Source organism: Nuphar pumila, chromosome 10 (assembly GCF_984573655.1).
Source record: "Nuphar pumila chromosome 10, dmNupPumi1.hap1.1, whole genome shotgun sequence".
In the NCBI taxonomy this organism is placed as follows: Eukaryota; Viridiplantae; Streptophyta; class Magnoliopsida; order Nymphaeales; family Nymphaeaceae; genus Nuphar; species Nuphar pumila.
In genome coordinates this window covers 109,809,894-109,823,771 of record NC_143258.1, presented here as the reverse complement: position 1 = coordinate 109,823,771, position 13,878 = coordinate 109,809,894, and the positions used below count along the sequence as shown (strand labels likewise).

The following is a 13,878-nucleotide window of genomic DNA, read 5'->3' as shown; positions in this document are numbered from 1 at the left end:
CTCTACCATTTTATCCCAATTCCTTGTTCTACATATGGACTAGTACTCTACTCATGTGATGCAAACATTTATTTCAATGCATTTTGATGCAACACAGGGATTTGCACTATCAGAGCATTTATAACAAACCTTTTTAATGCAGGATGTATCAACTCAGTGCCATTGGCAGACCTCTTCATGAAGTTTAATATCCATAATAATTGTATATGAATTTTGTGATATTCTTGCACGTTTTAATGGCAAAAAGATGTTCCATCCATTTTTCATCCAAACAGCATGGTGCACGTGGGTACCAAACAAAACACTTATACCGTTCTTGGATTTTTTTTCAGCAACCTTTAAATTTGGTGCATTATCATTAATGAATTGCATAAAATAAGTAAGCCTAAGTTCCCAACCTCTTCCACTGCCTTTGAGAATATCACAATCAACTCTTATGTTGTATTATTTGATTCCTATTTGTTGTCCATCCATTTGTCTAGCATAATGGTGTGACACTTAGGTTACCTAGATTCTTTGAAGCTTTAACTCACTACATCATTGTCTTCCTTTTACAACTTCTTTCAAAACCTTTTCCCCAAGAGATGAAGTGAATTGCTGTATTGACTGATGTGCATGTCTCATAAAAGAAACACCAAACTGCTAGGTTCGCCTACTTGATCATCTGCTTGAAAGCCATGGCAAACGTTGAAAAAGTTTATTCCATGTCTTGTGTTGTAAACCCTCTCTTTGAAGCAGGTCCCTCTCCTCCCTCAAGTGGTAGTGGGTGGTGCACTTTTAATACTACTACTACATGTGATACCCATGCCTTTGCTTCTTTGCTACTGAATAATTTTTACTTCTTCAGAGCATTGACACAAGTTCCACACTCCCACTTGTCTCAAAGTCTTCATTTCCTTGGTAGACTCTCCTTTCTATAGTTGATACATATCCCCTAACCTCCAAATTTTGCAGTTTTTTTTTGTTTTCCATTTTCTTTTTCTTGAATTTCCTCCAATATTCATTCATCTACTATTGTACGATGTCTAGTAGTCCTCTACAGGTGCATGGGACAACATTTTTCCTTGTACTAAGCAAATATTGCTTCATTCAATATATTATTCAATGAATATGCTTTTCACAATGCTTGCTTTGGTTGACTAATCAATTGTTTTCGTACACCAGAATGCAATGCTCCTAAGCTAGGTCTCTTGAAGAAACCATTTTCTTAAAATAAAATATTTATGTAAACAACCCTTTTAAAGTGCATAGATCAGACCTCTTTGCAGTTTGAGCCTTAGGACCCTCTCTACCTTTAAAAACAAAGACCTGCTTCTATTTTCAGGATCTAACCTTCTTTAGATTGGACAAGGCACTAAAGCATTGGGTTGGCGATAATTTTGCAGAGAAAAAGCCTCTCTAGAGACAGATTCTCCCAGTTTACAGTTGCCTTTCTGTCTGTAGCACATGCAATCGTCGCGGCCATTATTGCAGTTTGTAACCCTTTGGGGATTGTATTGTGACTATCAAGGTTGTAAGTAACGTATTGTTACTCGCATTGGTCGGGCCCAAAGTAACACCGTATTGTATCGTAAATTTTTAGTAATTTTTTTTCAAAAAATCCAAAAAAATTAGCAAAAATTCTAAAAAATCATAACACATGAAACAATGATGAATTTCACAAAATACAACCATAAAATCACATTTATATCTATGAGCTACATAAGACCAATGTTGTCAGTATCGGTATCGTAAAATTTCAATAATTTTTTTTTTAAAAATTCAAAAAATTCAAAAAATTACCAAAATTTCTAAAACAAATCATAACACATGAAACAATGATGAATTGTACAAAATACAACCATAAAATCACATTTATATCTATGAGCTACATATGACCATTGTTGTCAGTATCGGTATCGGCCTTAAATCGTTGGGCTGCCGATTCAGCTGTATCGGCCGATACCGATACTCAGCTGAATCGTTCTGTATTGGCTCAAAAATAATAAAAAAACACTACGTATCAATCATAACGTGACACGTGTTAAACCCATTCACATAATTTAAAAATAATATTAAAAACTATTTTTTCATATTTTTTTTTATATTTATTAATAAATAGCCGAATCAGTCCTGAATTGTATCGAAATTCTGCTGATACAGGCCGATACACACTGATACTTCGGCCGATACGCACTGATACTGATAACATTGCATAAGACATCATCAAACATCAACTAATGTAAAATCATAGATAATATTGCATGCATATCTCACAAGAACAATGCCACAAGACTCATACTTTCATATTACATAAACATAAACAAATTAACCAAGTTTATGAAATATGATGTATCGTACCACGATACAGTACAATACTTACAACACTGGTGACTATGATTTTTTTTCTGGTATCCTTGAGATCACAGTTGAAATATTCCTGAAAGCAACATTAGTGAACCAGCTCTAAGAGGTTGAAGTTTTGGTGAGGCAGCTCTTTTGTTCTCTCATTTTTTTTTCAATATTTGTCTCATTGTTTATTTTTGAAATTCTCTAAAAAAGGTCTTTCTTTTGTTCTCTAACCAAGAATCCAGGAGGACCAGAAAGGCCAGCTTAACTTTGAGTCTGTTTGCTGATGAACAGGTTTAGAAAATCTACCATATCTAGCTAATATTGTCAAAGCCTCATAAACAATAAGCTGACATTGAGTCAGCTGATGTTTGTTTATGTCTTATTGTGTATTTGCCACCCTAAGGTAACCTGTTGAGGACAAATTCAGTCACAGATGCAACTTGCAATCTTCATGGATTGCAAGCACGGGTTTCAGCTCACTTTCAATTAAGAATGGGATTTTGGTGATACAGCAGTCTTGGCAAAGCAAATATTTAGAAAAGTCATTAATGGCTAGGAGGTTGGAATTGGTAAACATTCCAATATGAGGAGGAATGCTTACAATCAAGATAAACCCTGTCCCTTACCATCTCCAGCCAGGCTTTTACTTGGAAAAAAATTTAGCAGAACCATGTCAGGTAAACAACTTTGTCTCACAACAGGCAGCCTACATCCAGCTATTGGGAATTTTGCCATCTCAAGTACACATCTCTGTCACAACATGCGCTTTTGGGATAGTGGGTGTATACCCAGGACTGCTCATCATAATTTTTTTCCTTTATATCTTTGTTTCCTTGCACTTTTAAAAACTTTTTAGGAAACCCAAAAAAATTTGCACTTGTGCATCACTAGATAACGTAGTAAAGTTTTAAACACCTAAATGTGCTACTGAGCAAAATAATGGAACTGTTAAAATTTCGTTAAAATTTAAAAATCCTAGTCACCTTCTTTTGTTTTGGATCCTCTATTTAGAAGGCTTGGCTAGCGTGCAAAGTGATCCTATCCTGCTGTACCAGGGCAGTAGGCACTCTGGAGACCCCAGGAAGTTTGGGTTGATGAAGTGTATTATTGATATCATTAATATTTTATTAATAATAATATTATTTTACATGATCTGCTAAGGTTTTCTTATTGACTATAGAAAATTGCGTATAGAAACTCTCAGTTGGATAGATAAGTGCATCCTATATTCTATCAAATATTTGTTTGGACTTTGGTGGATTCTCAGCTGAGTAACTGAGTTTGATATAGATCTGAATCCTGTCCATTTCACTTGTAAGTGTATATTAGATAATGGCAGGGAGCTGGGTGGTGTTTGATCTTCTTGGGGGCTCTTTCATCCTAAGTTTTGAGTCCATTTGCAAATTCAATTATGCTAGTTATGATTAGATCGGAAATGGTCATAGCTAGACATGAACCTAGTCCTGACCATTTGCATCTCTAGGCCCTTAATGCCAGCTTGCTGAACCCAAACAAGTAAAAGGCAGGCATGAAAGAGATGGTGTTTCTAGTCCTACCATGAACTGTGTAATTTTTTTTATCTTTTACACATCATATAACTGACGTTCTTAATCTATTGAAATAAGCTGCTAGGTGGATGCTTCTTTGATCTTATTTTATTGGAGTTCAAAAATATTGCAATCATGCATAAAATGGTAAGGTGAGAGGATTTTTTAGAATATTTCTTCTGTGTGAATCTTTGCTTTTTCTTTTTGGTTGGAAACAAGTTTGAATCCTGTTTGTTTTTATTTTTTATTGTAATCATAAAGTTGATGTGATGAATGAAGATATTGTTTGGTTTTGATTAAGCTTCAATCTTTTTGCTTTTCATCTTATCTGAAATATTTGAATCGGGAGCTACATACTCTTGTTACCCTTATATAAATATTATTTCTTCTTTCTTGCTCATTGATGGTCTGTATTCTTCTTTTTCCATAAGTTATAGTTGTTTGCAATTTTATTTCTAGATGTATCTCTCAAAAGTCTCGCATTACATGATGCAGTTGGTGTTGAGAAACTATAAGCTTTATTTGTGGTAATTGACTACTACTGTCAGTCCTTGAGAACCTACGCTAAAGTCAGGAAGCCATATGACGGGTGTGCTACCTGGGGATCCTTCACATCATGGAATGGATAGTTCATATAGTTTTTCTCATGATAAACTTGAGGAACCTGATCATTCAAGCTCCAATTGGTACTTCTCTAGAAAAGTGATCGAAGAGAACACACCATCTAGGAAAGACAGCATTGATGTGAAAAAGGCGACATACTTCCGCAAATCATATTGCACGTTTCTTCAGGATTTAGGAATGAGACTTAAAGTGTAAGTTTGTAATTGTTTTGACTTCTTGACCTTGAGGAATACTTATAGTGCATTTACTGAACATTTATTTTTAAGTATGACTGTCTTATGTTATCTGTGAATACTAAGTTGTTAGCCTTACTCTACTCCCAAGGTGACCTGTTTTAAGGATGTGTAGTGATTGTGTTGTAGTTTTGTCATCTAATGAGGCATTGTCATGTGCTACATGCAGTATTTTGCTGTTAACAGACAGGTGATCGGGGTTTCAGATGGATTAACTGTTAATTGATGGATGCACTGATGCTAAAAGAGCAAGAAGTTGCTTAACAAAGCCAAATTTAGCAGCAAATGTAAAATTTAAAGGCTTGATATAATTGTTGCTTGTGCTATGAAGTGCTGTTGAAGTCACATCATTAGTATTTGTGCAAAGCTCCATGAAGGAAGCTCCATTTTCAACAATGTATCTGCTATGTCACAAGGATGTTTCAATTCATTATTGGGTCCTGTCCTAATATAATATTATTCTTATGGAAAAAAATTGGTGTGTCCTGTGTCTTTTTTGCCGTGTCTGTGTGACAGTGTGTGGGAGACACTTTCATGGCAACTTGCTAATGGACGATGAGTAGATATAGACCTTTTCACAAGCAAAGATTGCATGAGAGGGACAGAAGAGCCATGGTGCTTGGTAGGATTACTAGAAGAAGCAAAGACACTGATAATGGGGGATGAATGTGTGATGTCATCTAAATAATAGATACAGTTTTAGCATTTGTTTGATAGATGGATTGTTAGTTTAGGTGCTAAATATTTGGAATGGATACATCATTTTGTAATGTTTGTAGAGTAGTAGGAAAGCTTGAGATGGTCAAGGGCTAGATCATGTTAATGAATCTTGAAAGGGTTCAACCATTTTATTTGTGCAGAATTTTATTTAGGAAGTTCTGTCAGTTAATAAGAAATGCATGGATCTTCACTGAGATTATCCTGAAGGTGGGTACAAGATGAAGAATCTAGGTCGGGAAGGTTGGAAGTGCACCTTAATGTTGTGCAAGAAGAAACTTTAAGGTTGTGCAAGAAAAATTCAATGATGATGTGAACTAGAAATTGATATCTGCATTGGTCCTCTTATATGTGGGTTGGGCCCTTCAGTTTTATTCCTCGAATTCATTAGATGTGCAATAGATGTACTTGAGTGCAATCACCAATCACCAGACATTAGGTTCTAGGTCAGGTTCCTGTTAAATTGTAATTTATAAGACAATGTATTTTCTATATATATTTTATATATATAAAAGAAGATACATATACATATATATATTTCATATATGTATATGTATTCATCTACTTGTATATATAAAATATATATTTCTTTATTGTATTGGCTGTAGGGGTATTTTAGTCATTTCTACATTTTACGCATATTCATGTTTTTGAATATGATTGTAATTCCTCCTTTTTATTTTTTTATTTTTGTAATTTTTTTCATTTCTTATTTTTGTTTTTTTTATATAATGTTTTTGTACACAGTCAGTGGCTGACTGTGTACAGTGTACAAAAGTCAGCCATTGACTGTGTACACAGTTTTAAAAATATAGACGTTGGGCTGATTCCCAACGTCTCTAATAAGAGCTGTTGGGAATAGCCCAACGTCTCTGCTTATAAATAAGGGCTATGTGAGCCCATTGTATGCATGTATTAGAGTAAGGAGTTGTCTCCTTAAGCTTATAAACACTGTGCATTTATTGCACTTTCTTTGGTGTAAAGCTTATAAACACTGTGCATTTATTGCACTTCTTTTGTGGTGTAAAGCTTATAAACACTGTGCATTTATTTTGTGTATTGAGTATTTGAAGTATCAAGTTATTTGAAAACTTGATTGTTTGCAAGGATTCTTCACAGTTCCCAAGTCCAAAAGAACCCCATACACTATTGGTAAGAAAACTTCAACTAAGAAGGACCATTGGATGCTTGGAAGTCGGAACATGGATTTTATGTTCTAGCCTAAAGCAGTGAACCTTGTATCTATTTACTTGATGCCCTTGTGAGCAACAGACCTTTTGGTATGCTCCAAAAATCCATTAAGGCATAGCTGTGAAGTCCAGCTCTGAAGGCTTTGTTAGGTCAAGTGGAAGTTGGGAAGGCTCTCAAGTCGACATGGAGCAGCCATCACTTGCTTGACACACCTCCCAATGCCAATGCAGTTAGAGCGCATGCAAGAGGCATCTCCCTCTGACTATGACGGGCAGCTTCACATCCAATCTGACTGGCCCATTGGTTGGTCGGTCCGTCAAGTCCTTAATCTACTATAACATTTATCCTAGCAATCCGACTTCAGCGATGGTTATCATTTTGTTTAGTAGTTTGACCGTGGAATTCTTTTGTTTTGGTATTTCTGAAATATGTGACATGTTATGCCTATTGATAGTACGGAGAATAAGTTTGTTACCTCGTCAAGGGAGATGGTTTTAGCCCTTTAAATAGTTGGTCTGGTATATGGAGTATGCGTAATTGTGCGAAAATGAGGCCTCACTCCAGGTTGTTCATGAATAGTAGAATAGTGGTGTTGAGTTTCTCAACCCTTTGACTTAGGATTAGTTAGTTCTGTTTCTTGATGGGGGTAGAGATTGTTATCCTCCAATCATGCACTAAAGGAGGAAAATAATAGGATCTACTATTTGAGAAACTTCCCCTAAGAAATTGGCAAAAAATAGAAAGATTGGAACATGGGAATAGATCATATACCAATACTTGTGCTTTCTAAGATTTTACACCTATGCACGGGTTCAAGTTTCGATCGGTATTTTTGGAGCTGATCATACCTATCGAACACGAAGATTTGAAGTGGTCTATCATTTACTGGGTATTCAGAATGACTTACACATTCATGTACAAGCTCGGTAGTCTCTCTAATTCCAGCAGCCACTTTTTCTCAAACTACTCCAAGCGAACCAAAGCCAATTCAAATTGATCCTGGTGGGAGCCATAAGTAATTGATATGTCTGGTGTTTCGCCCATCAGTCATCTGGATCTACACATATATCAATAGGTCATAGTTTCGAGGATCATCCATTACAAAGAGACCTTTCTTTAAGTGGATATGTGGAACTAAGCTATGATGTTCTGGAGAAACATGTGATTTCTGAATCATTTGAGATGACCGAAGAGTTTTGCTATTTCAGTTCTACTAGTCCTTGGGAACATCACAACGACAAATAATAGATAGAGTAGAAGGCATAGGTTCAAACCAAGCAGTGAGAGTCGCCATTGTTGCTGTAATGAAGATGGTCCTCAATGTAGAAATCCAAAATGCCACTTATGGGCAAGAGCATAAATACACAAAAGCACTCATAGGAGTACACGAGCACAATAGCACAATAGCACACTTCAAAATAAATATTTTTATTGATGGGTAAAATATGTAAAACATGTGTTGAGATTCAATGGGGGAAATCCCCTTAATATATACAAGACACATCCCAACTAGCCGTTAGACTAGTCTTAACGGCTAGTTAGCTACAACAAGAAATAAATAAAAAGAAAATACAAAAAGAAAAAGAAAGAATAAAAATACATTTCATATCCTAACTACATTCTAATAAAAACACACACACATTTAGTATTTAATACTCGCCTCAAACTTATGGTGTCACAACCAAAAGTTTGTTATGGAGAAAATGAAATCTAGGTGAGAAAAGAGCTTTGGTGGAGAAATCTGTCAATTAATGTTTCGAAGTCACATAAGGTAGAAAAATAGTGTTTAAGAACTTTTCATCAACATAATGACAATCCATCTCTATGTGTTTTGTTCTTTCATGAAATGTATGATAGCTCGCTATGTAAATAGCTTTCTTATTGTCACAAGACTCACAACACAACTTTAATGGCTCCATCAAATGAACTCCTAAGTCCTCCAATGATTGTTTCAACCACACAATCTCCAAAGTGGTAGTTGCCATATCCAAATATTCTGTTTTGGTTGATGATAGGGACACCTTTTGTTGCTTTTTATACTTTCACGAAATTAAGGAGTCACCTATAAACACACGAAAAACAGTGATTGACGAACGATTGTTTGGGTCTGCTTCCCAATTAGAATCAATATATGCTATTAAATTCAAAGTTGATGTAGAGGATAAGATGAGCCCTTTGTTGAGAGAAATTTTGACGTATCTCACTACCGCAACATTGCACCCATATGAATAGAAGTAGGTGCATGTTCAAACATGAGCAATGTCTGGCCTAGTAATCGATAGATATGTGAGAGCTCCAACCAACGTGGAAAGGTGTGGGATTTTCCAGTAGTTCTCTATCACCACTCTTCATATTGACATTTATCATTTTTGGAATTTCCACAATTTTGATATTCGTAAATCCAAACCTTACAATAATATCTTTGACAAACTTGGTTTGAGACATAGATAACCACATGGAGAATATGCTATCTCAATATCCAAAAAATAATGTAAATAGCCCAAGTCAATCATTTCAAAATTCTTTTTAAGAATTATCTTAATATCATCTACTCCCTTGTTATGGTAAAGAGAGCATAATCACCAAGTGAGAGTAAATGTCCACCAATAAGTCCAAATAAACACACATAAGGAGCCACTAAGGCCACACTCACAGAGGCCACTAAGGGCACATACTAAAGAAGCTTTCAAAGTATAAAAAATATTATTTTATTCACTTCAAAAGTATACAAGAAGCATACATTCAATGGGGGGAGATCCCCTATTTACATACAAATGAGAGGGAGAAGAGGGAGTAATGAGAGGAGTGAGAGACTTTCTCTAACGATTAGTTTGACTAGCCGTTAGACTAGCTCTATCGGCTAGAATGAGTAGCCATTAGACCAATTCTAGTAGATATTCAAAGTCAACAAATGTTGACAAAACAAAATACAATAATGTATTATAATAAAAATAAATAAAAAATAATAATATATATACATGTATATACATACACACACACACACACACACACACACACACATATATATATATATATATATATATATATATATATATATATATAATGATGTACATATTTTAACACTCCCCCTTAAACTTATAGTATAATGACCGAAAGTTTGCCAAGGAAGTGAAACTTAGGAGCTGAGAGAGGTTTGGTGAAGAAGTCTGCCAATTGATACTTTGGTGTGACATAGGGCAAATCAATGTTTTCTTGAAGATACTCCTCTCGTACATAGTAATAATCCATCTCAATATGTTTTGTTCTTTCGTAAAACATATGGTTGCTAACAATGTAGATCGCACTCTTGTTGAGCTCTTGATATTTGAATTCTCAGGTCTGCCAGCAATCTTCTTAGCGAGACCACCTCCATCATAGTCATAATCATAACCTCGTACTTTGCTTATGTCGATAAAAGCAAGATTGTATGTTGCTTCTTGCATCTCCATGAGATCAAAGATTCATCTATAAACACAAAAAAACCCGTGGTTGAGTGCCTATTATTGGGATCACCTCCCCATTCAGCATCAGTATAAGTGATTAAATCTAAAGTAGATGAAGAAGATAGAAAAACCTGGCTAGCTGTGTAAACAGCATGAGGGATGTTTGGTGCAGTGATTGATAGGTAAGAGAGTGCTCCAATCAATTGTCGATAAGACGTTGGATTATCAAGAGGTTCTTCATAATCAATTTTCATCTTGACTTTTGTGACCTAAGGTGCATCATCTCTCTTATCATCGGTACTGTCATACCTAATAACAATATCAAAAGCAAATTTAGACTAAGATAACAAATACCCTCTAGGTGAATAAACAACTTCAGTTCTTAAAAAATATCTTAAAAAACCTAAATCAATCATTTTAAAATTGTTTTTAAGAAGTTTTTTGATATTTCGACTCCCTGTTTGTCTCCTTTTGTGATGATCATGTCGTCCACTGATAGAAGAGTTCCTTAACAAACAAAGCTATGTCAGTCAAGCAAGATCTAAAACTAATATTAATCATAACCTTACTAAATATACCATACTATGCTTTTGGTGCTTGCTTCAAGCCATAAAAGGCCTTATGCAAGTGAAGCGCCTTCCCTTAAGGAATGCTCATACCTCGAAGTGCCTCTATTCATACTTATTCAAAAAGTTTCCCATTAAGTAAAACGTTCTTAACGTCCATTTGATATATGGGCCAGTTCCTAATGGAAGCAATAACCATTAACCATTAAGGTCTTAACAATGGTCATCCTGGCAATAGGAGCAAAGGTTTTTTCATAATTTACTCCATAATATTACGAGTATTCTTTGTCTACTCATTTAGCTTTATTTTTTTCAAGAGTCTCGTCATTCTTGGTTTTTACTTTATACACCCACCTACATCCTATATGTTTCTTTCTTTGGGAAAGATTTTGAATTGTTTAAGTTTTGACCTTTTCTAAGGCTTCTAGTTCTATTTTTATAGCTTCAACCTATTCAAAATGTTCCTTAGTTTGGTCATAGGTCATGGGTTCTATAAAAGTGAATAAGTGCAAGGCGTGCTTTGTATTTGGATGAAAAGACTCGTGAGAAACTTTTCTGGGGGATTTGATAGTCTAGACGATCGCCTAGATTGCATATCATTTTCACTTCCAATCTTTGAATACTTTTCAAGTGCACATGGAGTTTTTTTATCCTTGCATCTAGTGTATTACATATAGGTGTTATCACTAACAGGTTGCTCTTCACATAGCATTTCAGTTCTTGACTCTTGGATATTATCACGACTAAACTCACAATTGCAATCATCAATATCATGCTCTGAAACAAAATCAAGTAAAAATGGATACTCAGTTGCTTCCTTAGACTTCTCACAATAAAAAAAGTTTTCATTTAAAAAAAAAGAGTTTCTTGAAACATACAACTTTCCATTTTTTGGATCAAAACATCTATAACCTTTTTATTGTCTGCATATCCTATGAAAACACAAAGAATAGCCCTAGGAGAAAACTTGTCATTTTTATTGGTTAAACAAAACATTTGCATCCAAAAACTCTTAATCTTAAATATTCAGGAGTACTTTTGAAAAGTTTTTCAATAGGGGAGATATAAGATACACAACAGTCAAAGCGTCTTCGGCCAAAATAAACTTCAGGTACATGACTTATAATGAGAAGAGTCCTTGTAGTTTCGACTATATGTCTCTTTTCTTCCCGCTAAACTATTTTGTTGTAGTGTGTGTGGGCAAAGTCTTTGATGTATAATACCATGTAAATTAAGATAATCTTTAAACTCTTTAAACAAAAACTCTTCCCCTGAATCAGTGCAAAAAATAAAAATGTTATCATTAAACCTATTTTTAACCAAGTTATGAAAAATTTGAAATGCATAAAGACTTCTTATTTATGTCTAAGTATATAAATCCAAGTATACCTCGAAAAATCATCTACAAATATCACATAATATTCTTATCCACCTTTAGATGTGATTGGTGTCGGTCCCCAAACATCCGAATGACTTAACTCAAGCACTTTAGTGGCAACAAAAGTTCTTTTAGTGAAAGGTACTCTCTTCATTTCGCCAAGAATATATTCATTACAATGAATATTGTCAATATTACAATTTTTTTTCAAACTTGGAATATATAGAGTTTTAGCTACATTTGGATGTCCTAGTCTTTTGTGCCACAAATCTAGATTTAATTTTTGAACATTACAACAAAACATTTCTCTAAGCATTTTCAAAAAGTCCACGTAGTAAAGGCCTCATTCTCTATGTCGATCGTGCACCTATCAACCATTTGATGAGGAGGAGATATTACATCAATGGTCAAAAATTTGAGAGATAGATAAGACATTTACATTTGTCTTAGGAATATATTTAACTTTTGAAATTGCAATTTTTTTTTCAAAATTCCTTATTCCTTTGATTTGAAGAGATGTACCATCGGTGGTGAAAACATTACACACTTTAGTTAATACGACATTCAATCAAGACATCAATATTTTGAGTCATATGAAATAATGCATCAAAATCAAGAAGCTAAGGAGATTTGCCGAGATCGGAATAGGACGAAACTGCTGCTATGGTTGAGGAAAATGCTCTTCGAAAAAGCGATTGAAGAGCCTCCACCAATAGGGATAGAGAGATGCTTTCGACGAATGCATCTTGAGAGTTGTTCATGTCTCTAGTCTTTTGAGGTAGACCAATTGAAGCCACCTTCTTTTGTTTTATTTTTTTAACTTAGGATACTACTGTTTGATGTGTCCCGTTTCATGGCAATAGTGGCAAATGATCTTCCTTTTGTTGTCATATCCATTGTCTTGTCTCCCAAAGTGAAGGATCTCGACTTAGACAAGGCCAAGACAAATTCATCTTCATTCTTGGAGGTATGCTTTTTCAACCTATTTTCCTCCATGCTTAATTCTTGAATAGTATCAACAATGGAGGGTATCTTTTCTCTATGAAGTGTTACAGTCCTAGATTCAGAGAACTCGCCAAATCCGTTACTTCAAGATCCAGGCGCCACCTCAGCATGGAAAGAGGGATTCCCAAGTCCAAGTAGGGCCCAAGGTGGTGACATGGCTGCTGATATGACTCCTTTCTCTAAAGGAAAGCCAGATGCCACATGTCCTTGGCAGAATGAAGAAGACCATCCCGCTGGACCCTAAAAGGGGGTGCCAATTTGGAGGAAGATGATGAGACATCCCCACCTCTCTAGAGGCTTCTCCCTCCTTTCAAGAAAGAGAGGTTTTATAGAGTCCATTTATGCTTTTTTTAATTTTTTAGGACACTAGGCTTGCGAAGATTCCATTCAGGATGAAACTCTAGTCCCCTCTTTTAGTTTAGCTTTGGTTGCCAAGTTGGATCAATTTTTGGGCAACTAGAAGGTGTTTTGGGTTTATGGGTTAGCTTCATTTCGTTAATTGAAATTGGGCTCTACTCCGGCCCTACATGCTATAAATTAGAGGCTTGAAAAACCACCCTCAATAAGGAATTGAATTTTGGAACTCACTTGGTCTCTCTCTAGCCATCCCCTTCTCTCTATCTTTCTCTCTCTAGACGTCTTTCTCTTCTCTCTTCTTTCCCTCCTCTCTCACTTCTCCCTCTGGTTCACTTGAAGGCCAGGGCCTCCTTGGGCAGGTTGTCATCTTCCTCGAAGAGCCCGAGCTCTTTCTCCCGAAAAATGCGATTTTGCATTCTCGATAATCCGATCGAAGTTATCTCATTGAGGATCACGTGTTTGTTCCCCATAATGTGTGAGGCATTT

The 13,878-nt window shown here is 35.5% G+C and overlaps 1 protein-coding gene across 3 annotated transcripts in view; it reads left to right on the top strand.

Annotated features, from left to right (window-relative positions):
* Positions 1 to 13,878, top strand: part of LOC149827871 (cyclin-T1-3-like) — a 55,508-nt gene that overhangs the window by 19,393 nt on the left and 22,237 nt on the right. Inside the window, exon 3 of one of the 3 annotated variants that reach the window (XM_090019701.1) lies at positions 4,374 to 4,693. The exons of the other annotated variants lie outside the window; for them this stretch is intronic. Within the exon in view, the coding sequence (XP_089875827.1) occupies positions 4,461 to 4,693 (233 nt within the window). The 5' untranslated portion in view covers positions 4,374 to 4,460. The remainder of the gene's footprint in view (positions 1 to 4,373; positions 4,694 to 13,878) is intronic. 3 annotated transcript variants of the gene reach the window in all.